Source organism: Eumetopias jubatus, unplaced genomic scaffold (genome assembly GCF_037043125.1).
Source record: "Eumetopias jubatus isolate StellerSeaLion01/CBP00866 unplaced genomic scaffold, mEumJub1_p1.0 scaffold_12, whole genome shotgun sequence".
Lineage (NCBI taxonomy): Eukaryota > Metazoa > Chordata > Mammalia > Carnivora > Otariidae > Eumetopias > Eumetopias jubatus.
Genome location: NW_028274818.1, coordinates 106,620,947 through 106,644,515, shown reverse-complemented (window position 1 = coordinate 106,644,515; position 23,569 = coordinate 106,620,947). Strand labels below are relative to the sequence as shown.

At 44.6% G+C, this 23,569-nt stretch overlaps 1 protein-coding gene, 1 non-coding gene and 1 pseudogene across 3 annotated transcripts; 2 read left to right on the top strand and 1 right to left on the bottom strand.

Moving 5' to 3' along the window:
* Positions 1-24: 24 nt before the first annotated feature.
* Positions 25-22,874, top strand: LOC114197465 (large ribosomal subunit protein eL15 pseudogene; annotated as a pseudogene). The gene is made up of 2 exons (XR_015766414.1): positions 25-1,094; positions 20,224-22,874. The product of XR_015766414.1 is annotated as a large ribosomal subunit protein eL15 pseudogene (transcript).
* On the top strand, positions 12,590-13,015 carry LOC114197467 (large ribosomal subunit protein eL39-like). The gene is made up of 2 exons (XM_088016728.1): positions 12,590-12,727; positions 12,940-13,015. The coding sequence occupies exons 1-2, from the start codon at positions 12,609-12,611 to the stop codon at positions 12,986-12,988; spliced, it is 168 nt and encodes a 55-aa protein (XP_087872854.1). The 5' UTR covers positions 12,590-12,608; the 3' UTR covers positions 12,989-13,015.
* On the bottom strand, positions 18,402-18,474 carry TRNAK-UUU (transfer RNA lysine (anticodon UUU)). Its single transcript has one exon. It is a non-coding gene; the product is annotated as a tRNA-Lys (tRNA).
* Positions 22,875-23,569: the final 695 nt, after the last annotated feature.

The following is a 23,569-nucleotide window of genomic DNA, read 5'->3' as shown; positions in this document are numbered from 1 at the left end:
TCAGTTTGTATGATCAGACAAACTTTAAGTGGAATTTAAACTCATGGGAAGTTGGTTGATGTGACAGGAGAGTTTTGAACATGTTTTAACCCGTGCTTGAAAGACATTCAGTATTGGGATACCATTTCAAGGAGAACATTCATAGATCCTATATAAATGTCAGGTTACAACGTAAAGATGTAATAACATTCTTTATCTTCAACGCTCATTCTAAAGGGCTACCGTCCGAGATACTGTCTCCTCAGACTGATCATCGGGTGGAAGTGGCCGTTTGTTCATATCAGCCCTTCCCTACCTGCTCTTGGCCCTGCCACCATTTCTGCATTCTGTAGAATAATTTGGGTATGCAGCAAAGTTTTATTTTTCTCAAATCCCTTTCCTTCCCCTTGAAATGCAGTTTAAATGGAGGCCCTACGGTGAAAGTTGCAATATTCAGTGTCCTTTTAGTATAATCCTTAAACTAGGAGCCCTGGCAGTGTCGCCTGAAATAGAAATGACCTTGAGACCATCTGCGGTAGCTCCATTAGGGGGAGACAGACCTTGTACTGCCCCGGTAGAAAGTTTCCAGTTTCCAGGAGCGGAGGTATCTCTTACACTAACATTTTTTCTGAGGTAACCCGTCTGGTGGTTGAGAACTCTGGTAAAGGTCCCTTTAGAGTGTGAGTTTTTCAGGAGTCCCAAAGTAAGACTTAACCAGTTTCGGAGTTACTGGTTGCCTCTCTCCGTTTGTGTGCTAACTTGCTATGCCGTGTGCTATTTTAGTGTTTGGGGAAAATGAAAAATAAAACATGTTATTTAGCATAATAAATGTCTTCTTTTACATGTGCAGTCTCAGTTCACCTTGTGTTTTATCAGTGCTGTCTTCCTCATATTGAAGTCTTTTAGCACTGGTCCAAGTAGGCTGCCGACTTAGAAGACCGGAAGCAGAGCTTGAAAGACAACATGCGAAGCCAGGTCGGAACTCTCTGCTCTCACTTTCCTCCCAGGACATAGTGAGAACGTGTTGTGATCCTCTGGTGATCACCGCCACCGTGAAGGACGCCGTCCTGGTTGGGCAGTAAGAACCCTGTTTGGGGTCACCGAGGGATGGTGAGGTGAGAACACGGAATTGTTTTAAAATGGGAACCATTTTCTTGTCAGGCCCCTCCCCGCCCTTTTTTGTTTTACACTAAGTCTACTCCTTTGGGATAGAACTTTCTGTGACCCATCGACTGTTTTATTTCCTTTGTTTTGTAAATTGCAAGAATAGAAATTTTCAACCAGTTGCAAAGAACAAAGATGGAATTCTCTATTGAGTATCCGATGCTAAATAAATTTGGAATGTCTTCATGTGGTTATATTAGAATAAGTTGTGTTTTTTCTGGATGCCACTTTGGGGGAATGTTCACTATAACAACTTCTTTAATTTTTTAATACATGGGGTGCCTGGGTGGCTCTGTCAGTTAAGCCTCTGCCTTTGCCTCAGGTCATGACCCCAGGGTCCTGGGATCAAGCTCCGGATCGGGCTCCCTGCTCTCCCTCTCCCTGTGCTTGTGCTCTCTCTCTCTGTCAAATAAATAAAATCTTAAAAAAAAAAAAATTTAAATACACATATATTTGGCTGAAAATTTTCCCTTTGGCGCTGTGTCCAGTTCCTGTTCGAAGACAGGCCTCTCCTGTGGGAAGTTCTAGGGTGGAGAGGTGGTGATAAATGCACTGTATAAAGTTTCATGACTTTACAAAATAAGGCCTTCTATAAACATTTTTCTGAGGCAATTAGTATAGAAATACGATATTCTTTCAGATAAATTGTTTCCATGATTGAGTTATAAAAGGGATAAGTCTTTTAAGTTTTCATTTTAATTCCAGTTAACATACAGTGTAATGTTAATTTCAGGTGTACAGTCTAGTGATTCAGCACTTCTGTAGGTCACCTGGTGCTCCTCACGACAAGTGCAGTCCTTAATCTCCATCACCTATTTAACCCACCCCCTCCTCCCTCACCTCTGGTCACCATCAGTTCTCTGTAATTAAGAACCATTTCTTGGTTTGTCTCCCCCCGCCCCATGCTTGTTTTGTTTCTTAAATTTCACATATGAGTGAAATCGTATGCTGTCTTTCTCTGACTGAAATTTTGCTTAGCATGATACTCTCTAGCTCCATCCAAGTCACTGCAAATGGCAAGATTTCATTCTTTTTTATGACTAATATTCCATTATACACACACCACATCTTTATCCATTCATTAATCGATGGACACTTGGGGTGCTTCCATATCTTGGCTATTGTAAATAATGCTAGAAACATAGGAGTGCGTGTATCCTAAAAGGAATAAGTCATTTGAAAAAATTTTTTTAAAGATTTTATTTATTAGAGAGAATGATAGCACGAGAGGGAAGAGGGTCAGAGGGAGAAGCAGACTCCCCGCTGAGCAGGAAGCCTGATGTGGGACTCGATCCCGGACTCCAGGATCATGACCTGAGCCGAAGGCAGTCGCTTAACCAACTGAGCCACCCAGGCGCCCAGTCATTTGAAAATTTTTAGGTTGTATCATTTTGGCAATGAAAACCGAGGGAAGTTTGCTTTAGAAGTTAAGTTTTTATGGTTTTGTTTGTTTTTTGCCTTTGTGGATTCTGCTCTTAAGGATTGAACACAATCATTTTAAATTTAGAAGCACTTCCCATAGTACAATATCTTGGACTTGGTTATTCACATATGGAAATCATAATTTTTAACATTGGAATGAACAGTGAGGTGTTGAGTGATTATGAAGTTGCAAGCCAATAATGAATAAGAAATTAAGAAACTTGCATTTAAATAGATCCTTACTGTAGGACTACTGGTTTTGTAGATAAGGCATGTTTATTTGGAGCTTGCTGTGAATCACTGTATTCAAACAGACTACTGTAGTTTTCCATAGAAAAAGAAATATACTATAGAATTCTCCCTATATTCTCCCATAGATAATTTAAAAATTCTCCTTTTTAAACCTTCCAAAGAGAGAATTCAGGGGTCTCCTAAACAATCTAGATGAGCTCAGAGCGAGAAATTGTGCTCTTCAGCCCTGGCTAGTGGTGGAAACTTTGAAACACACCCCATCCGAGTGATAGATTCAGTGTAGGTATTTGAAGTTAGAGAACTAGAATTTAATAGGATGGTTGCTTCTACTTGGCTCCTCTTTGCTTCTAAAATGTTATCTTTTTTCCAATTTTATTTTTATCAAAACTTGATCAATCAGGTCAACGAAAGAGGCATTTGTGCTTCAAACTCTGCAAACTTCTTTGAGCTCTACATCAGATTGACCGAAATTTGCCTAGGAAAGACTGTTTGCAAAGGGGCTTGCCATTTAGGAGAGGCCATCTTCACAGGATACACTTTTCCTCTTCTTGGAACAGATGATCTTGCTTTATTGAGGCACAGGTTTTAAGGGAAGCGTTTGGGTTGAGTTGGGAGGGTGTGTGGCGGCCCCGATGCATCCGACCCACACATTGCCATCTTTATAGCATGCGCCCGTGGGGTCTGAGGAGTCCTTGAGTGCTGTGTTTTCTTCTGGCAAACAGCTCCGTTATTTACGGGAGCAAGAGTGGGCTTTGCTGCAGTTTTGCTCTGCTGGTGTCTTGAGTAGCTCTTTACAGTTAATTTTTCAAAGTGTTTAGTTACATAACAATATAAGGAGTTTTTCTAGGGCAGCTGTGCCTCACCACCACGGTATTGACGGGGGAATATAATAATCTCCAGTTAACCAATTCACGCTTTCAGCTTTTTGTTTTTGGTTTTTTGTTGTTGGGTTTTTTTTTTTAAGGCAGTGGATTTATCCTGTTTTCCGTCTCCTGCCTATTATTTCTGCTCTCAGAAAATGAGTGATTTGTTTGAAGATTGGGGAATAGGCTCTGTTTTCTTTCCTTTTTTTTTTTTTTTAAGATCCATTGATTTATTTAGAGAGTCAGGGGGAGGAGCAGAGGGAGAGGGAGAAGCAGACCCCACCCACCCTCCCCGCTGAGCACAGAGCCAGATGTGGGGCTCTGATCCCAGCACCCTAATATCATGACCTGAGCAGAAATCAAACGGACGCTTAACCAACAGTGCCATTCAGGCACCCCCTAGGCTCTGTTTTCTTTCTTTCTTTTCTTTTCTTTTCTTTTCTTTTCTTTTCTTTTCTTTTCTTTTCTTTTCTTTTCTTTTCTTTTCTTTTTTCTTTCTTTCTTTCTTTCTTTCTTTCTTTCTTTCTTTCTTTCTTTCTCTCTCTCTCTCTCTCTTTCTTTCTTTCTCTCTTTCTCTCTTTCTCTCTCTCTCTCTCTTTCTCTCTTTCTCTCTTTCTTTCTCTCTTTCTTTTTCTTTCTCTTTCTTTCTCTTTCTCTCTTTTCTCTTTTCTCTCTTCTCTCTTTTCTCTCTTTTCTTTCTTTCTTTCTTTCTTTCTTTCTTTCTTTCTTTCTCTCTCTCTCTCTCTCTCTTTTTCCTTTTCCTTTTCCCTTTCCTTTCCTTTCCTTTCCTTTTCTTTCTCTTTTCTTGATTTTGTCAGAGGGTGAGAGAGAGAGCGAGCAAGCTTACAAGCAGAGGGAGAAGCAGGCTCCCTGCTGAGCAAGGAGCCTGATGCGGGACTCGATCCCAGGACCCTGGGATCATGACCTGAGCCAAAGGCAGACGTTTAACTGTCTGAGCCACCCAGGTGTCCCCAACCTCCTTTTTAAAAAAAATTTTTTTTTTTAAGATTTTATTTATTCATCTGACAGAGATGCAGCGAGAGAGGAAACACAACCTGGGGGAGAGGGAGAAGAAGGCCTCCTGTGGAGCAGGGAGCCCGACGCGGGGCTCGATCCCAGGACCCTGAGACCATGACCCGAGCAGAAGGCAGATGCCCAATGACTGAGCCACCCAGGCGCCCCCCCCTTTTTAAAGATTTTATTAGGCTCTGTTTTCTAATTCTGGAAGCTTCTCTCCTGTTATACTGAAGTCTGCCAGCACTCTACCACTGCTGATTAGTAAGAAGACTTGGAGGAAGCATGTCTCTGCTCCTTTGACATGAGTTGCTGTGTAGAGAAACAGAACCAATAGGATGTAGAGATACAGATAGACAAGGATAGTCCTTAGAGGAATTGGCTCACGCGGTAGTGGAGGCTGAGAAGTCCCACCATCTGCCATCTTCCATCTGCATGCTGGAGAACCGGGAAAGCCTGCGGGCAAGGCCTGACAATTATAGAAGCTGATGGTGCTCCTGGTTGAAGTCTAAAAGCCCAAGAACCAGGAGCACAATGTCTGAGGGCAGAAGCTGGAGGTCTCAGCTCAAGTGAAGAGCAAGCAAAATTTCCCCTTAACTGCCTCCTTCCGTTCAGGCCCCACGCTGGTTGGATGATGCCCACCCAGATTTGCAAGGGCCATCCTTACTCTACCAGTTCTATTCCAGAAATGCTCTTAGAGACACACCCAGAGATAATGCCTTACCAGGCATCTGGGCGTCCCTTAGCCCAGTCAAGTTGATGTAAAATTAACCATCACTGTTGTTCAGCTGCCTCTTGGCAGCTGAGTTCTCAGATGCCCTGAAAAGTCTGCTTTTTGTAGGACATCCGAGGGATGCCGTAGCTAGGATACAGCACTGTTTCTGGTCATCACCGCTCCCGCTCCGAGACTTGATAAGTAAGGACTCACACCTGTTCAGAAACACCTGCTTTTTGTAGGGAGAGTCATCTGGGAAAGGAGGGGTGTTGTCTTATTTTCACTACAGGTGCTTTGTTCTCTAAGTGGCAAGTGCCAGCAGACACGTGTCTGAGTTCATCCAGAAACTGAGAACGCAGCAGTGGGGGCACGCCCCCCTTCCCCAGCCTTGTGCCTCAGAGGAGTGGGCTGATTCCGCGTCCCTGCACCCAGTTGAGGGGGCAGGCGGGCTTCACTGGTAGATTCATGTTCACATTTCCCACTCTGCCGTGTAAAACCAAGGTTTGGCAAATACGTGATTTTATTTATTTTTAATTTTTTAAAAAGTTTTTATTTACAGGGGTACCAATGAACAGGTTTTAAAAGAAAACCCAGGGGGGCGCCTGGGTGGCTCAGATGGTTAAGCGTCTGCCTTCGGCTCAGATCATGATCCCAGGGTCCTGGGATGGAGCCCCACATCGGGCTCCTGGCTCAGCGGGGAGCCTGCTTCTCCCTCTCCCTCTGCCTCTCTCCCTGCTCATTCTCTCTCTCTCTCTCTCTCTCGCTCTCTCTGTCTCTGTCTAAAATGAATAAAGGGCGCCTGGGTGGCTCAGTTGGTTGGGCGGCTGCCTTTGGCTCAGGTCATGATCCTGGAGTTTGTGGATCGAGCCCCGCATCGGGCTCCCTGCTCGGCGGGGAGTCTGCTTCACCCTCTGACCCTCCCCCGTCTCATGTGCTCTCTCTCTCTCAAATAACTAAATAAAATCTTAAAAATAAAAAAATAAAAAAAATCTTAAAAAAAAAGAAAAGAAAACCCAGGACTTTTTGGTCATGCTAATAGCCATATCAAAATACTTAATTCCCACTGAGAAAGGAGGAGGCCTCTGCAGGATTTAAGCTCTGGGGTGTCTTACCCCCCGGGGCAGATTTCTCGGCCTGAACGGTTCTCATCTGGAATGAACTGGACATTTTCATCCTTTATCTGGGTCACCGTTCCTCCTCCCAACACACTAAAACCTAGGGCACTGAGTAGTGAAGCAATCAAGGTCAAGTCTGAGAGTGAAGTGCTAGTATTTTGCCACTTTCACGGTCAAAGGACAAACTCATGGCTAACCTACAAGAAGCTGACAAAAACAAAGTCATTTTTTTGATGTAATATTCACCATATTAAATGATGTGTTAAAAAGGTTGGTTCCAATCTCCGAGGACCCTTTTCGGAGACCATGTGACAAATTAAGGGAATTAAAGAGTCCCAGAATACAGATTACGTTCAACCCCACTACACGATATTCTCCTGGAACCAAAGTGTGGTGTTTGATTACGATGTTCTCGTTAGAGAATCCCTCACATAGGAAAAAGAGGAGACGCTGATTTTAACAGAAATTCCAACAGTATTACAGTATTAACAGTATTTACTTTTATTTTTATTTAAAAGGATTTTGTTTATTTGACAGAGAGAAAGAGGGAACACAAGCAGAGGGAGTGGGAGAGGGAGAAGCAGGCTTCCCCCTGAGCAGGGAGCCCAATGCGGGGCTCAATCCCAGGACCCTGGGATCATGACCCGAGCCAAAGGCAGATGCTTAACCGACCGAGCCACCCAGGCGCCCCTATTTTAAAAGATTGTATTTTTTTTAAGATTTTATTTATTTATTTTTTAAAAGATGTATTTATTTGAGAGCGAGAAAGAGAGAGTACATGAGAGGGGGGAGGGTTAGAGGGAGAAGCAGGCTCCTCGCTGAGCAGGGAGCCCGATGCGGGACTTGATCCCAGGACTCCAGGATCATGACCTGAGCCGAAGGCAGTCGCCCAACCAACTGAGCCACCCAGGCGCCCCTATTTTTTAAGAGTTTATTCATTTGTCAGAGTGAGCACACAAGCAGGGGGAGCAGCTGAGGGAGAAGCTGGCTCCCCACTCAGTGGCAAGCCCGATGCGGGACTCAATCCCAGGACCCTGGGATCATGACCTGAGCTGAAGGCAGACACTTAACTGACTGAGCCACTCAGGCGTCCCAAGTTGTTCCTTTATTACGTGGCCTTTATTAATCTGGGCACATTTCAGGGGTACATTCTCATCCCCCCGAAGGTGAATGAGTGGAGCAAGCCCCAGTGGATGGGATACTCCTGCTCTGATAATGTGTATTTAGTGAACCAGGGTCATTTTAATGGAGCTGCCTAATTTGGGGGGAATGAATGGGGTGTGAAGCAAAGCCGACCCCCCCCCCCCCCGCCGCCGTTCACCATCTGCCTGTCATGTGAGGCTCACTTTTGCCACAAGAGGGAGCCACATGTTCACTTAGGGGCTGTCCCTTCAGGGAAGACCTTGGTTTGGGTTTTTTTTTTTCTTTCTTCTGTTTGTTTTGTTTATCCGAATTTGAACTCCAAAAACTAACATAAAAATGCTGGACTTAATTCAGTTCGGTGTGGTTTGTTAAGCTAAGCGAGCGTGATTTATCAAACCTTACAACAAGATTTAACTCTTGAACTCAACACCCATAGATGGTGCTTTAAAACAAAAAGATAAATGTGTTGGAAACATTAACTTGATGGGTTTATTTTTACTTTTTATTTTGGACAGTGACTTTTAGTATGAAACCACATTTTCTTTTTTTTTAAGTAGGCTTCACACCCAGTATGGAACTTCACAGGGGCTTGAACTCACAACCCTGAGATCAAGACCTGAGCTGAGATCAAGAGTCAGACGCTTAACCAACTGAGCCACTTAGGCGCCTCTGAAGCCACATTTTCTCACAGTATCCAGTAGAGCAGTGGTTTTGTTCTGAGGGAGCTTGTCAGAGAATTCACTTCTGCCCAGGGATGCACACAGCCTCCCAGGCAGCCGAGCCCCAGTGGGTCCCTTCAGATTGGTTGGGTCATGGGTCCGTGGTGACTCAGCTTGGGCCACAGTGGGCTCGTCCTGAGCTTGACCCATGTGTGAGAGCCTCTTGGAGACCCTGACGGGGAAATTTGCCACAGGAACGAGTCGGGTTTTCACTGGAGAAATCACAACTTTAGATTTCTTTTTGTGGCTCTTGGTGAAATGCTTTTAAAACATCGGATCCGTTAAAATATTGGGAAGTACTGGGACACCTGGGTGGCTCAGTCGTTAAGCGTCTGCCTTCGGCTCAGGTCATGATCCCAGGGTCCTGGGATCGAGCCCCGCATCGGGCTCCCTGTTCGGCCGGAAGCCTGCTTCTCCTTCTCCCACTCCGCCTGCTTGTGTTCCCTCTCTAGCTGTGCCTCTCTCTGTCAAATAAATAATTAAAATCTTGAAAAAAAATATTGGGAAGTACTATTGTTCTGTATACTGCTCCTTCCAGTGCCTTTTTGTAAAAGATCTGTCAGGGAATTTTCTTAAATGACAAATTGTGATAATAGAGCACATATAAATAGCAGATAAGCTATTTAATTTCTTGGAAATGTTCTGAGTACCACTTAGGACTTACTAAAATAAAGCAGTTTATTTGAATAAACTCCGGGCTTCCTTTGTTAGATGTTTCCGTTTTACTCTCTTGGGGAAGAATTGCTAGGATGTCGCTCCCTTTCTCCTGCTTGATTCAGAATATAGTTATTCAGAGCTGCTTACATACATTTTGCAAGGTCACAAAACCTGGCATGGTTTTTTTATAATAAAACTCATCTTCCTGTTACAGAGCTCCTATTTTTATGCACATGGTTCGCCAGATTGGCTGTTCTTTTAAGATGCTTCAGAATGAGGATGTTTCATTTAAAAAAAAACTAACCATCATGTCCTAACTCCAAAGACCTTTTCAGCAGCCATCAGGCAGTTGACCATTTCGATAGCTGATAGCCATTCATTGAGCCCCACCCCTGCCTAGGGGTGAGGCAGTGACTACTAATGTAATGCTCTCAAATCCTCAGAACGATCCTGAAACACTGGTTCTCATTTCAGGACTGAAGAAGACACAAAGGCGAGATAACATAGCTACTAACTTGCAGAATTACGATTTAAACAGTTTGCTGGACACGTTTTTTCTTTTTTCCTGGTCACGTCCCTTCAAGATAGTCATTCAACATCCAGGAAATATTCACTGGGCGCCTACTGTGTAAGGCATCCTCTTAGGTGTTGGAGACAGAGCAGAAAGTAAAACCAAGCCCCAGGGTCGCCTGGCTGGCTCCGTCAGTAGAGCATGGGACTCTTGATCTCGGAGTCGTGAGTTCAAACCCCACGTTGGGCGTAGAGATAACTTTACTTAAAAAAAGATAAGACCAAGCCGGCTGTCCTCTCAGAGCCAAGCAGTTCATACTGGTTCCTCATTAAGTAATGAGCGAAAGAAGCAAGGTACAAGGAGGTGTGAATGGGGAAGTGGGAAGGTCTTTGCTGTTAAAAAATACTGATATTTGCTATTTGACTTTCTGATTGTGAAAATGAGAAAGGACCCATCAAAGAACCCAGGTTTTGGCTAGAGAGCATGACACTGCTAACTGGTATTGGGGAGGTCTCCAAGGATGAAAGCCAGATCTCCCCCACTTTGCCTTGAATCTTTTCTAACCACAGGTTGTATCGGCCATGTCAGCCTCAGACTTTCTTTTCTTTTTTAAGATTATGTATGTATGTATGTATTTGAAAGAATGAGAGAGCAGGAGAGCACAAGCAGGAGGAGTGGCAGAGGAAGAAGCAGGCTCCCCGCTGAGCAGGGAGCCTGATGTGGGGCGATTCCAGGACCCTGGGATCATGACCTGAGCCGAAGGCAGATGCTTAACCAACTGAGCCACCCAGGTGCCCAAGCCTCAGACTTTTTTAAGATTAAAAAACAAAACAAAACACACCAGGGGCGCCTGGGTGGCTCAGTCGTCAGGCGTCTGCCTTCGGCTCAGGTCATGATCCCAGGGTCTTGGGATCGAGCCCCGCATCAGGCTCTCTGCTCCGCGGGAAGCCTGCTTCTCCCTCTCCCACTCTCCCTGCTTGTGTTCCCTCTCTCGCTGTGTCTCTCTCTGTCAAATAAATAAATAAAATCTTAAAAAAAAAAAAAAAACACCAAAAACCAAAAAACAACCTGAATGAATCTAAAGTTATGAAAATTATACGGTACTACCCAATACAGTAGCTCCTACCGCATGTGACTACTTAAATTTTAATTAAAATAAATTTTTTAAAAATCCAGTTCCTCACTCATACCAGCCACCTTTCAAGTGCTTTGTACTTACCTGCAGCTAACAGCCATGGCAGTGAAAATGCAGAGAAAGAACATTTCTCTCATGGAAAGTTCTATCGGGCACAAGGTATGTCACAGACATACTTGTGACCATTTTGCTTCTTCTGGATATGAGGACCTTTAACATATTAGAGTGTGTGACTTTAATTTTAACCACCCCTGGCCCCCCCTCCCATCAAACTAAGACAAAAACACTATTCTCTTGAAGTGGGGGGAAAGGGTATCACAAGTTTGCACATGATTTTCTGTAAGCTTTGCTCGACAAGAAGGGATTGTTTAGTCTCTCACTTTGTATCGTATTCATGAGTGTATTAGGGTTCTAGAGAGAAAAGGAAGCAATAGTGTATAGAAGACATAATAGAGATTGATGATGGGGCGCCTGGGTGGCTCAGTTGGTTGGGCGACTGCCTTCGGCTCAGGTCATGATCCTGGAGTCCCGGGATCGAGTCCCGCATCGGGCTCCCTGCTCAGGAGGGAGTCTGCTTCTCCCTCTGACCCTCCCCCCTTTCATGTGCTCTCTCTCTCCATCTCTCATTCTCGCTCTTTCAAATAAATAAATAAATAAAATCTTAAAAAAAAAATAGAGATTGATGATGGGCGTTGGTTTCTGCCATTTTGGAGGCTGACGCGGGCCACGATATGCTCTCTACAAGTTGGAGAAGCGGAAGAGCAGGTGACAAGACACCCCAAGACCAGAAGCAGGAGCTCCAGTGACTGACGACAAGAGAAGATGCATGTCCCAGCTCAAGAAGAGGGAATCTGCCCTTCCTCTGCCTTTTTGTTTTATTCAGGCCCATGGCTGCTTGCCCACATTGGTTTGGGCAGATCTTTAGGAGTCTACCAATTCAAATGCTAATCTCTCAGAAACACCCTCACCTGACACACCAGAAATAATGTCTTACCAGCTCTCTGGGCATCCTTAGCCTGGCCAAGTCGACACGTAAAATTAACCATCACAGGGAAGCCCTTCACGACCCCGAGATCAAGAGTCACGTGCTCTACTCACTGAGCCAGCCAGGCGTCCTTCTCTCTCTCTGGAAGAAAGACATGAAAGTTTAGCACAGTGCCAGGTATGTGCAAGGTCTATGACAGAGACTGGCATCCTCTCTTCATCTTTATAGGGTTCTGTAGATTTAAAAATATATTTTAAAATGTAGAGCCGTTGGGCCCTCTCAGTTAAACTCTAAGCATTTTGTGGCCCAGTGGCAACTGGTTTTAAAGTCTCTTTCAACCCTGCACCTTTTGAAAACTGTCAGCTTCCATGAGACTTGTCACCCCAGCCGGTGATGTTAGGGAAGGAGGGTGCACCGTGGTGTAGTACACTCCAAAGGAAAAACACGCACAGGTTGAAATCCTGACCTTGGCTCTGGTCACGGGAGTTGATGATTCATGAGAACATCCTGTATGGCCCCCCTTCTAGAGCCACTTGGGGACTCAAACCATGAGAGAGGACAGCGTGAGGAATCCAGGCAGGTCTTGGAGGCTGTTGTCCCCCTAGACCTGGGGGTTTTACCAAGGAATCCTTGAGCTCCTTCCAGCTTCCAGCTTGGCCTCCCCCTTGTCGCCTCCAAAAATAGAATTTGGAACTTACTCCCCATGTGACCTAATGCGTGTCACACTCGTGGGCAGGAAGTGAATGCTTTCTTGCCAGTCCCGAGCCATCCCCAGGAGATGGTCTGGGAAGGAATGCCTTCTCTGTCTTACTTTACGACAGAATGTCAGCACGCTTATTGTAAGTCTCCTTTCTTCAGTCCAAAAACATGGCATGCTCTTCAAAACGGCAGCAAAAGAGCTCTTTTTCGCCACCATCCTGCTCTGCGTGGCTGGATGCTTCTCGCCATGTCTTCTCACAAGACTTTCAGAATCAAGCGATTCCTGGCCAAGAAACAAAAGCAGAATCGTCCCATTCCCCAGTGGATTCGGATGAAAACTGGTAATAAGATCAGGTATGGGAGCCTGGGTGGCTCAGTTGGTTAAGCGACTGCCTTCGGCTCAGGTCATGATCCTGGAGTCCCGGGATGAGTTCCACATCGGGCTCCCTGCTCAGCGGGGAGTCTGCTTCTCCCTCTGACCCTCTTCCCTCTCGTGCTCTCTATCTTTCATTCTCTCTCTCTCTCGAATAAATAAATAAAATCTTAAAAAAAAAAAAAAAGATCAGGTACAACTCCAAAAGGAGGCACTGGAGAAGAACCAAGCTGGGTCTGTAAGGCATCACACGTCATGAGATGACACACCTAATTGGCATACATATTTAATTAAGCTGCATGAAGATCATGTGTTCTATCATTCTGTAAACATCCTACCTGGCCATAGACTTGTCTTAACATGGAAATGATTTTTCTCTCTGACTATGCCTCTGCACCAGTAGGTTGGTTCAGTAATAAATGTGAGACCTCTCGGCTCTACTACTGTTGTGTTTCTGATTTGCGAGGTACTGAATTCCCCACCTGTCAGATCATGCACAGCACTGTCAGAACTTCCTGCAGTGATAGAAATGTCCCTTGACAACCAAGTATGTAAAGTGTGGCTAGGGGGTGCCTGGGTGGCTCAGTGCTTTAGGCCCAGGTCATGATCTTAGGGTCCTGGGATCGGGCTCCCCACTGAGCAGGGTATCTGCGTGCCCCTCCCCTGGCTAGAGCTCTCTCTTCTCAAATAAATAAAATCTTTTTTTTTAAAGATTTTATTTATTTAATTGACAGAGAGAGAGAGAGACAGCGAGAGAGGGAACACAAGCAGGGGGAGGGGCAGAGGGAGAAGCAGGCTTCCCGCAGAGCAGGGAGCCCGATGCAGGGCTCGATCCCAGGACCCTGGGATCATGACCTGAGCTGAAGGCAGTCGCTTAACCAACTGAACCACCCAGGCGCCCCTCAAATAAATAAAATCTTTAAAAAAAAAAAAAAAAAAAACGGCAGCAAAAGAGGTGAGATTGGCTAGATTCAGATGATCCTGGGTGTTTACGCTTCCTAAGATATGGTCAGCTATTAGTAATCATGCCCTCCATCCCCTTGACCCCTGTTCTGGGCTCTGTGCGGCTCATAAAAACTGTGAGGTCGGCTCATTAGGGAAACACTCACATCCTCTAGACGATTAGAGCAGACAACAGAATTTGGCTTGTTGACCCAACATATGGCTGACTGAAGTAGGCAGGCCATGGCTCGAAATGTTTGGCAATAGTAATTTGGGGTTTCCGGGATTTGCAGTAAGAATCGGATGTCCTTATTTCATCGTGACTGTGTGTCAGCGTGCGAGGATACATAGTGAGCAGGACCCGAGATAGTCTGGAACATCCACGGGTTGGGGAGGAAAGTGACACCCAAGCCCGTCATTAATTGCCTTTCCGTGTTGAGATCTCTCACGATGTCAGGTACTTAGTGTCCCTGAACTGTTCACTTATTTCTTTTCTTTTTTCAATTCAATTAGTTAACATATAGGTGTATTATTGGTTTCAGAGGTAGAGGTCAGTGATTCATCAGTCTTATATAATACCCAGTGCTCATTACATCCCGTGCCCTCCTTCATGCCTGTCACTCAGTTACCCCATCCCCCCACCCCCCTCCCCTCCAGCAACCCTCAGTTTGTTTTCTATGATTAAGAGTCTTATGGTTCGGGGCGCCTGGGTGGCTCAGTTGGTTAAGCAACTGCCTTCAGCTCAGGTCAGGATCCTGGAGTCCCGGGATCGAGTCCCGCATTGGGCTCCCTGCTCAGCGGGGGGTTTGCTTCCCCCTCTGACCCTCCCTCCTCTCATGTGCTCTCTCTCTCTCTCTCATTCTCTCTCTCTCTCAAATAAATAAATAAATAAATCTTTAAAAAAAAAAGAATCTTATGGTTTGTCTCCCTCTCTGATTTCGTCTTGTTCTATTTTTCCCTCCCTTCCCGTATGCTCCTCTGTTTTGTTTCTTAAATTCCACATATGAGTGAGCTCCTAGGATAATTGTCTTCCCCTGACTGACTTATTTCACTTAGCATAATACCCTCTAGTTCCATCCACGTTGTTGCAAATGGCAAGGTTTCATTTTTTTTGATGGTTGAGTAGTATTCCACTGTGTGTGTATCATCTTTATCCAGTCATCTGTTGATGGACATCTGGGCTCTTTCCATAGTTTGGCTATTGTGGACATTGCTGCTATAAACATTGGGGTGTGGGTGCCCCTTTGGATCACTACATTTGTAGCTTCAGGGTAAATCCCTAGTAGTGCAATTCTTGGGTTGTAGGGTAGCTCTATTTTCAACTTTTTGAGGAACCTCCATACTGTTTTCCAGAGTGACTGTACCAGCTTGCATTCCCACCAACAGTGTAGTAGCATTCCCCTTTCTCTTCATCCTTGTCAACATCTGTTGTTTCTTGACTTGTTAATTTTAGCCATTCTGACCGGTGTGAGGTGGTATCTCATTGTGGTTTTGATTTGTATTTCCCTGATGCCGAGTGATGCGGAACATTTTTTCTTTTTTTTTATTTATTTTTTTTTTTAAAGATTTTATTTATTTATTCATGAGAGAGAGGGAGAGAGAGAGAGAGAGAGAGAGAAGCAGAGGGAGAAGCAGGCTCCCAAGGAGCAGGGAGCCTGATGCGGGACTCGATCCCAGGACCCTGGGACCACGACCTGAGCCGAAGGCAGACGCCCAACCATCTGAGCCACCCAGGCGCCCAACATTTTTTCTTTTTTTTTTAAAGGTTTTATTTATTTGAGAGAGAGAGTGAGAGAGAGAGAGCACATGAGGGGGGAGGGTCAGAGGGAGAAGCAGACTTCCTGCTGAGCAAGGAGCCCGATATGGGACTCCATCCTCGGACTCCAGGATCCTGACCCGAGCCGAAGGCAGTTGCTTAACCAACTGAGCCACCCAGGCGCTCGTGATGCGGAACATTTTTTCACGTGTCTGTTGGCCATTTGGATGCCTTCTTTGGAGAAATGTCTGTTCATGTCTTCTGCCCATTTCTTGATTGGATTATTTGTTTTTTGGGTGTTGAGTTTGATAAGTTCTTTATAGATTTTTGGATACTAGCCCTTTATCTGATAAGACATTTGCAAATATCTTCTCCAATTCTGTTGGTTGTCTTTTGGTCTTGTGGACTGTGTTTTTTTTTTTTTTTTTGCTGTGCAAAAGCTTTTTATCTTGCTGAAGTCCCAATAGTTCATTTTTGCCCTTGCTTCCCTTGCCTTTGATGATGTGCCTAGGAAGAAGTAGCTGTGGGTGCCTGGGTGGCTCAGTTGGTTAGGCGACTGCCTTCGGCTCAGGTCATGATCCTGGAGTCCCGGGATCGAGTCCCGCATCGGGCTCCCTGCTCGGCGGGGAGTCTGCTTCTCCCTCTGACCTTCTTCCCTCTCGTGCTCTCTATCTCTCGTACTCTCTCTCTCAAATAAATAAATAAAATCTTTAAAAAAAAAAGTAGCTGTGGCTGAGGTCGAAGAGGCTGCCTGTGTTCTCCTCGAAGATTTTGATGGATTCCTGTCTCACATGTAGGTCTTTCATCAATTTTGAGTCTATTTTTGTGTGTGGTATAAGGAAATAGTCCAATTTCATTCTTCTGCATGTGGCTGTCCAGTTTTCCCAACACCGTTTGTTGAAGAGACTGTCCTTTTTCCCATTGGATATTCTTTCCTGCTTTGTCAAAGATTAGTTGACCATAGAGTTGAGGGTCCATTTCTGGGTTTTCTGTTCTGTTCCATTGATCTATGGGTCTGTTTTTGTGCTAGTACCATACTGTCTTGTTGATTTCGGCTTGTAATAGAGCTTGAAGTCTGGAATTGTGATTCCACCAGCTTTGGTTTTCTTTTTCAACATCTGTTTGGCTATTCGGGGTCTTTTCTGGTTCCATACAAATTTTAGGACTATTTGTTCCAGCTCTGTGAAAAAAGTTGATGGTATTTTGATAGGGATTGCACTGAATGTATAGATTGCTCTGGGTAGCATAGACATTTTAACAATATTTGTTCTTCCAATCCATGAGCATGGAATGTTATTCCATTCCTTTGTGTCTTCCTCAATTTCTTTCATGAGTGTTTTTTTTTTAAGATTATTTATTTATTTGAGAGAAACAGCATGAGAGGGGAAAGGGTCAGAGGGAGAAGCAGGCTCCCCACCGAGCTGGGAGCCGATGTGGGACTCGATCCCAGGACTCCGGGATCATGACCTGAGCCGAAAGCAGCCGCCCAACCAACTGAGCCACCCAGGCGCCCTCATGAGTGTTTTATAGTTTTCTATAAACTAAATCCTTTGTCTCATTGGTTAGGTTTATTCCTAGGTATTTTATGGTTTTCAGTGCAATTATAAATGGGATCAACTCCATGGGGCACCTGCGTGGCTCAGACAGTTAAGTGTCTGCCTTCGGCTCAGGTCATGATCCCAGGGTCCTGGGATTGAGCCCCGCATCAGGCTCCCTGCTCATTGAGGAGCTTGCTTTTCCCTCTCCCTCTCCCCCTGCTTGTGATCCTTCTTTCACTGTCTCTCTCTCTGTCAAATAAATAAATAAAATCTTAAAAAAAATGGGATCAACTCCTTAATTTCTCTTTCTTCTGTCTCATTGCTAGTGTATAGAAATGCAACTGATTTCTGTGCCTTGATTTTATATCCTGGCACTTTGCTGAATTCCTGTATGAGTTCTAGCAATTTGGGGGTGGAGTCTTTTGGGTTTTCCACATAGAGTATCATGTCATCTGTGAAGAGTAAGAGTTTAACTTCTTTGCCAGTTCGGATGCCCTTTATTTCTTTTTGTTGTCAATAAGGCATCTTTCTTGATTAAAACTCTTCACAGTGTAGGGATAGAAGGACCATACCTCAATATTATAAATAGAAGCCATCTACGAGAAGCTCACAGGGAATATCATGCTCAATGGGGAAAAACTGAGAACTTTCCCCCTAAGGTCAGGAACATGTCAGTGATGTCCACTCTCACCACTGTTGTGCAACATAGTCCTAGAAGTCCTAGCCTCATCAATCAGACAAGAAAAATGGATTAGTGTCTTTATGAGAAGAGGAAGAGACCAGAGTGCACTCTATTTCTCTGCCATGTGAGGACATAGCAAGTAGGTGGCCATCTACATGCCAGCAAGATGGCCCTCACCAAGAACGAACCTCCTGGCACCTCGATCTTGTATTTGGAGCCTCCAGAACAGTAAGAAAGGAATGTCTGCTGTTCAAGCCTCTGGTCTGTGGTGTTTTGTTATAACAGCCAGGATGACAAAGATACCCTCAGAGTGCAATGGGTGTTTGCTTGTAGGGATGTCTGCAGACCTGGGATGTCCTGACCCTCTGCTGTCAGAGGGAAGGGTGCCTGAAGCACTGGTTGGTACACTTCTTAGAGAGTATGCCCCCAAAGTGCCAAGATAATCACCTCCTACCTTGCTGCTACAGAGGCCCATGGGGAGATCACAGAGAAAACATAGCCACACATACAGACATGACTACCTTTTCTCTATTATGAACTTTACAATGTTGTCTTGGCCCTCAAGCTTAGAGAAGGGAAGGAAACTAACTTGGCCTGGTGTCCATATATGGATGTCACTCTCTTTTTGGGGTAATAAAAATGTTTTAAATTTGCTTGTGGCAATGGTTGCACGACTCTGACTATACAAAAGTCATTGAATTGTACTCTAATTTTTATTTATTTTTTAGTAATCTCTATGCCCAACGTGGGGCTTGAACTCACAACCCCGAGATCAAAAGTCACATGCTCTTCCAACTGAGCCAGCCAGGCACCCCAAATTGTATACTTTAAATGGATGGATTGTATGGTGCATAAGTATAAATTGTATCTCAATAAAGCAGTTTAAGTGAAACCAGTAATTCTATGCTAGAGCCAGTTAAAGGGGAAGAATGAAGGGAATAATGGGATGGGAGCTAGGGAAGCCTAAGTTACAGACAGACATGCCACACTCAGTGGTTCTTAGCGCAGAGTGGGGGGTAGCTAGACTGACCCATAGGGGGCATTTGGAAATGTGGGTGTTGGTTGGTTGATTCTGTGACTTGGGAAGTGCCATTGGCATTGAGGGGATGAGAGCCAGAGAAGCTAAACATCCTGTAATGCCCACATCAGTCCTGCACACTAAGAATTATCCCAACTGGGCACCTGGGTGGCTCAGTTGGTTAAGCAACTGCCTTCGGCTCAGGTCATGATCCTGGAGTCCCGGGATCGAGTTCTGCATCGGGCTCCCTGCTCAGCGGGGAGTCTGCTTCTCCCTCTGACCCTCTTCCCTCTCGTGCTCTCTATCTCTCATTCTCTCTCTCTCTCAAATAAATAAATAAAATCTTAAAAAAAAAAGAATTATCCCAACTACTATCACCCCATTTCCTACCCCCTCCCTCCAACCAAAAAACTTTGCTCAGGGGAGATTTCTTGACATTAGCATTTATGTATTTTAGTACTTTTCTACACAAGGCTTTGAAAAGCTCTGTTGCATTTTTGCAACTATAGGAATAAATTCACATCAACTTCCATGCCCTCAGCTTTATGAGGTATAACTGACAAAATTGTAAGATATATATATATATATTTTAATATTTTATTTACTTGGGGGCACCTCGGTGGCTCAGTTGGTTAAGCGACTGCCTTCAGCTCACATCATGATCCTGGAGTCCCTGGATGGAGTCCCGCATCGGGCTCCCTGCTCAGCAGGGAATCTGCTTCTCCCTCTGACCCTCCCCCCTCTGATGTGCTGTCTCTCTCTCATTCTCTCTCTCTCAAATAAATAAAATCTTTAAAAAAAAAAAGATTTTATTTACTTGACAGAGAGAGACATAGCGAGAGAGGGAACACAAGCAGGGGAGTGGGAGAGGGAGAAGCAGGCCTCCTGCCGAGCAGGGAGCCCAATGCGGGGCTTGATCCCAGGACCCCGGGATCATGACCTGAGCCGAAAGCAGACGCTTAATGACTGAGCCACCCAGGCGCCCCAAAATTGTAAGATATTTAAAGTATAGGGGCACCTGGGTGGCTCAGTCAGTTAAGCGTCTGCCTTTGGCTCAGGTCATGATCCCAGGGTCCTGGGATCGGCCCCCGCATCAGGCTCCCTGCTCAGTGGGGAGTCTGCTTCTCCCTCTCTCCCCTGCTCATGCTCCCTCTCTAGCTATCAAATGCAAATGAATAAATAAAGTCTTTAAAAAAATAAGGTATACATCATGATAATTTGATATATATGTGTGTGTATATGTATATGTATATATGTATATAATGAAAGGATTTCCTCCTATCTAGTTCATTAGGACATCCATCACCATATGTAGTTGCTAGCACTGTGTTGTATAATTGAAATTCGCTAAGAAAGTAGAACATCTACTTTCACATCCACATTAGATTCCTAGACCTTGTTTATCTTATAGCTGAAAGCTTGTACCATTTTACTAACATCTCACTATTCCCGCCCCCACCCCCAACCCAGCCTCTGCCAACCACTTTTCTACTTTTCTGTTTCTATGAGTTTGACTTTTTTTTTTTTTTTTTTTTTTTTAGATTCCACATATAAGTGATGCCACACAATATTTGTCTTTCTCTGTCTGGCTTATTTCACTCAGCATAATGCCTTCAAGCACCATCCATGTTGTCACAAATGACAGGATTTCCCTCTTTCATGGCTGAAGAATCCTCCATTGTATGTATGTATATGCACCTCTCATCTTTATCCTTGCGTCTGCTGATGGACTTTAAGGTTGCTTTCACATCTTGGCAATTGTGAATGATGCTGCAATGAGCACAGGAGTGTAGCTATCTCTTCAATATCCTGTTTTCATTTCCTTTGGATGTATACCCAGCAGTGGGAGTGCCGATCATATGGTGGTTCTATTTTAGTCTGTTGAGGAATTTCCATACTGTTTTTCTTAGTGGCTGCACCAATTTATATTCCCACAAACGGAGCAGGAATGTTCCCTTTTACCCGCTTCCTTGCAAAGGCTTGTTGTTGATATCTCTTGTCTTTGGATGACAGCCGTTCTAATAAATGTGAGGTGAGATCTCATTGTGGTTTTGCTTTGCATTTTTTTTTAACTTTATTTTATTTACATCACCTCTACACCCCACGTGGGGCTTGAACTCATGACCTCGAGATCAAGAGTCGCATGCTCTTACGCCTGAGCCAGCCAAGGTGTCCCTGGTTTGCATTTCCCTGATGATGAGTGATGTTGAGCACCTTTTCATGGACCTGTGGGCCACCTGTCTGTCTGTCTCCTTTGGAAAAATGTCTCTGCAGTTTCTTCTGCCCAGTTTTAAATTGGATTTGTTTGTTTGCCCATGGAGTTGTGTGAGTTCTTTGTAGCTTTTAGATATTAACCACCTCTTATCAGAGGGATGGCTAGCAAATATTTTTTTCCCCATTCCATAGGTGGCCTTTTCATTTTGCTGGTCGTTTCCTTTGCTGTGCAGAACATTTTTAGCGTGATGTAGTCTATTTTTGCTTTCGTTGCCTTAGTTTTTGGTATCCTGCATCCGCTTTTGATTCTTGCACCGGATCAAACTAAGCCAAGAGCTGGTCTATCCTTAAGCCCAGAGGTCCTCACTTCTGCAGGATCCATTGGCTCTGGTTTCTTCCTTAGGGTCTCGCCCAGGTTTTGTTATTTGTTTAGAGGTTATTTTTAGCCAGCTGGACCAGTTTTGAGGTAAATCTTTTGGGTACTTGCATGGCATTATTTTTTTTAACTGATCATGACTATTTTAAACTGAGTGAATATAAGTTCTAGGGCAGAAACATTTCCTTTTTAAGGCGCCGTTTCTCTGGCAGTTAGAAAAACTAATCCAAAAGATTAGCAAAAATAGCCTCTCATTAAATAGCTTGAATCTGGGGAAATGCAGGCATTTCTTCTGTTCAGTGAACCTCTCTGGGGTGAGAGCAAGAAAGAAGAGCCGAGGATTGCTGCGGACATCTGTGGATAGTGAAGTCCTTACTGGAACCGAGATTTCTTTTGTTTCAAACTAGGAAGCTTACCTTCCTCAGTGATAAACAGTATATACCTGACCCAAAAATACATCGCCAAAAATTTAAATCAAAGCAGTAGTCTGCTGGGGAGAAAAGCTCTTTCCTTTCTATCTGAAGGCAGTCATCAGCGCAAAGGTAAGCCAAGATGGGTGCTTACAAGTACGTCCAGGAGCTATGGAGGAAGAAGCAATCGATATTATGCACTTTCTTCTTGGGGGACAGTGCTGGCAGGACTACCAGATCTCTGCCCTCCACAGGCCGCCCCCCCCATGCAACCTGGCCTGATAAAGCGTGCAGACTGGGGTACAAGGGCAAGCAAGGTTATGTCATATACCAGATCCTTGTGCGAAAGGGTGGCCGCCCAGTTCCTAAGGGTGCAAACCTGTCCATCATGGTGCTAACCAGCTCAAGTTTGCCCAAAGCCTACAGTCTGTTCCAGAGGAATGAGCTGGACGCCACCATGGGGCTCTGACAGTCTTGAATTCTTACTGGTGTGGTGAAGATTACACGTACAGATTCTTTGAGGTTATCCTCATCGATCCATCCCATAAAGCTATCAGAAGGAATCCTGCCACCCAGGTGATCACCAAACCAGTCCACAAGCACAGGGGGATGCGAGGGCTGACGTCTGCAGGCCACCAGCACGTGGCCTTGGAAAGAGTCCCAAGTTCCAGCACACCACTGGTGGTTCTCACAGCAGGGCGGGGGGAGGGGCGTGGAGAAGAGACAATCCTTTTTGGCTCCACTGTGGCCACTAGCATAAGTAATGTTTGTGAAATTCTTACCTGAGTAACGATTTAGGACAGGCGTGTCTGCTTAAATGTGTTCTTTAATTTGTCTGTTAAAATGAATTGTCTGGATGTGCCTGGGTGGCTCAGTGGTTTAAGCGTCTGCCTTAGGCTCAGGTCATGATCCCAGGGTTCTGGTATCGAGCCCCACGTTGGGTTCCCTGCTTAGCGGGGAGTCTGCTTCTGCCCCTCCCCCTGTTCATGTGCTCTCTCTCTCTCTCTCTCTCTCTCTCTCTCTCTCGGTCTTAAATAAATAAAATCTAGGGGCACCTGGGTGGCTCAGTTGTTAAGCGTCTGCCTTTGGCTCAGGTCATGATCCCAGAGTCCTGGGATCGAGCCCCACATTGGGCTCCCCGCTCAGCGGGAAGCCTGCTTCTCCCTCTCCTGCTCCCCCTGCCTGTGTTGGCTCTCTCACTGTGTCTCTCTCTGTCAAATAAATAAATAAAATCTTTTTAAAAAATAAAAATAAATAAATAAATAAAATCTTTAAAAATAAAGAAAAATAAAATGAGTTGTCTGCAGATTCTTCCATGAATGGATTGTCAAATGATGAAATTTAAACTGCTATAATGTTTGAAGACTGTAAGTGATGGTGTATCTGTCAGATGAACCCATTTGTCTTTGCTTTATCTTATTAGGGAGTTTATACATCAGTGTTAAAAATGTTGTTGGCAGGGGGTGGGGGAAGTGCCTGGCTGGCTCAGTAGGTAGAGCATGAGACTCGATCTTGGGGTTTGAGTTTGAGCCCCATGTTGGGTGTAGCAATTACTTAAAAAAGTAAAATCTTTAAAACAAATAAAACAAAATGCTGTTTGGTACCATAGGTGGAATGCAGAAGCTGGCCATGTAGATTTGTTGGTGCATGTGTTGAAACCTACAACTTCACTGGGGTGATGTAATGCTCTTCTGGTTTACTCTGCAATGGCTGTTTTTAGGGGTTTGGTAAGAACAAGCGCATTGCATTGGATTTTGCTTGGAAATGTGAAGAATATCCTAATCTTTTCTCATGATCGTATGCAGGATTATAAAGTTAACAAGGTAGAGCCCACATTTTTAGGTTGAATCCAATATTCCATTTATGTAACTGCTATTTCTAAAAGAA

Excerpts from the sequence above, each read along its gene's own strand:
- LOC114197467 (XM_088016728.1), top strand. The coding sequence starts at position 12,609 with ATGCTTCTCGCCATGTCTTCTCACAAGACTTTCAGAATCAAGCGATTC. Across the intron at positions 12,728-12,939 it reads AAAACTGGTAATAAGATCAG|GTACAACTCCAAAAGGAGGC; the intron begins GTATGGGAGCCT and ends AAAAAAGATCAG.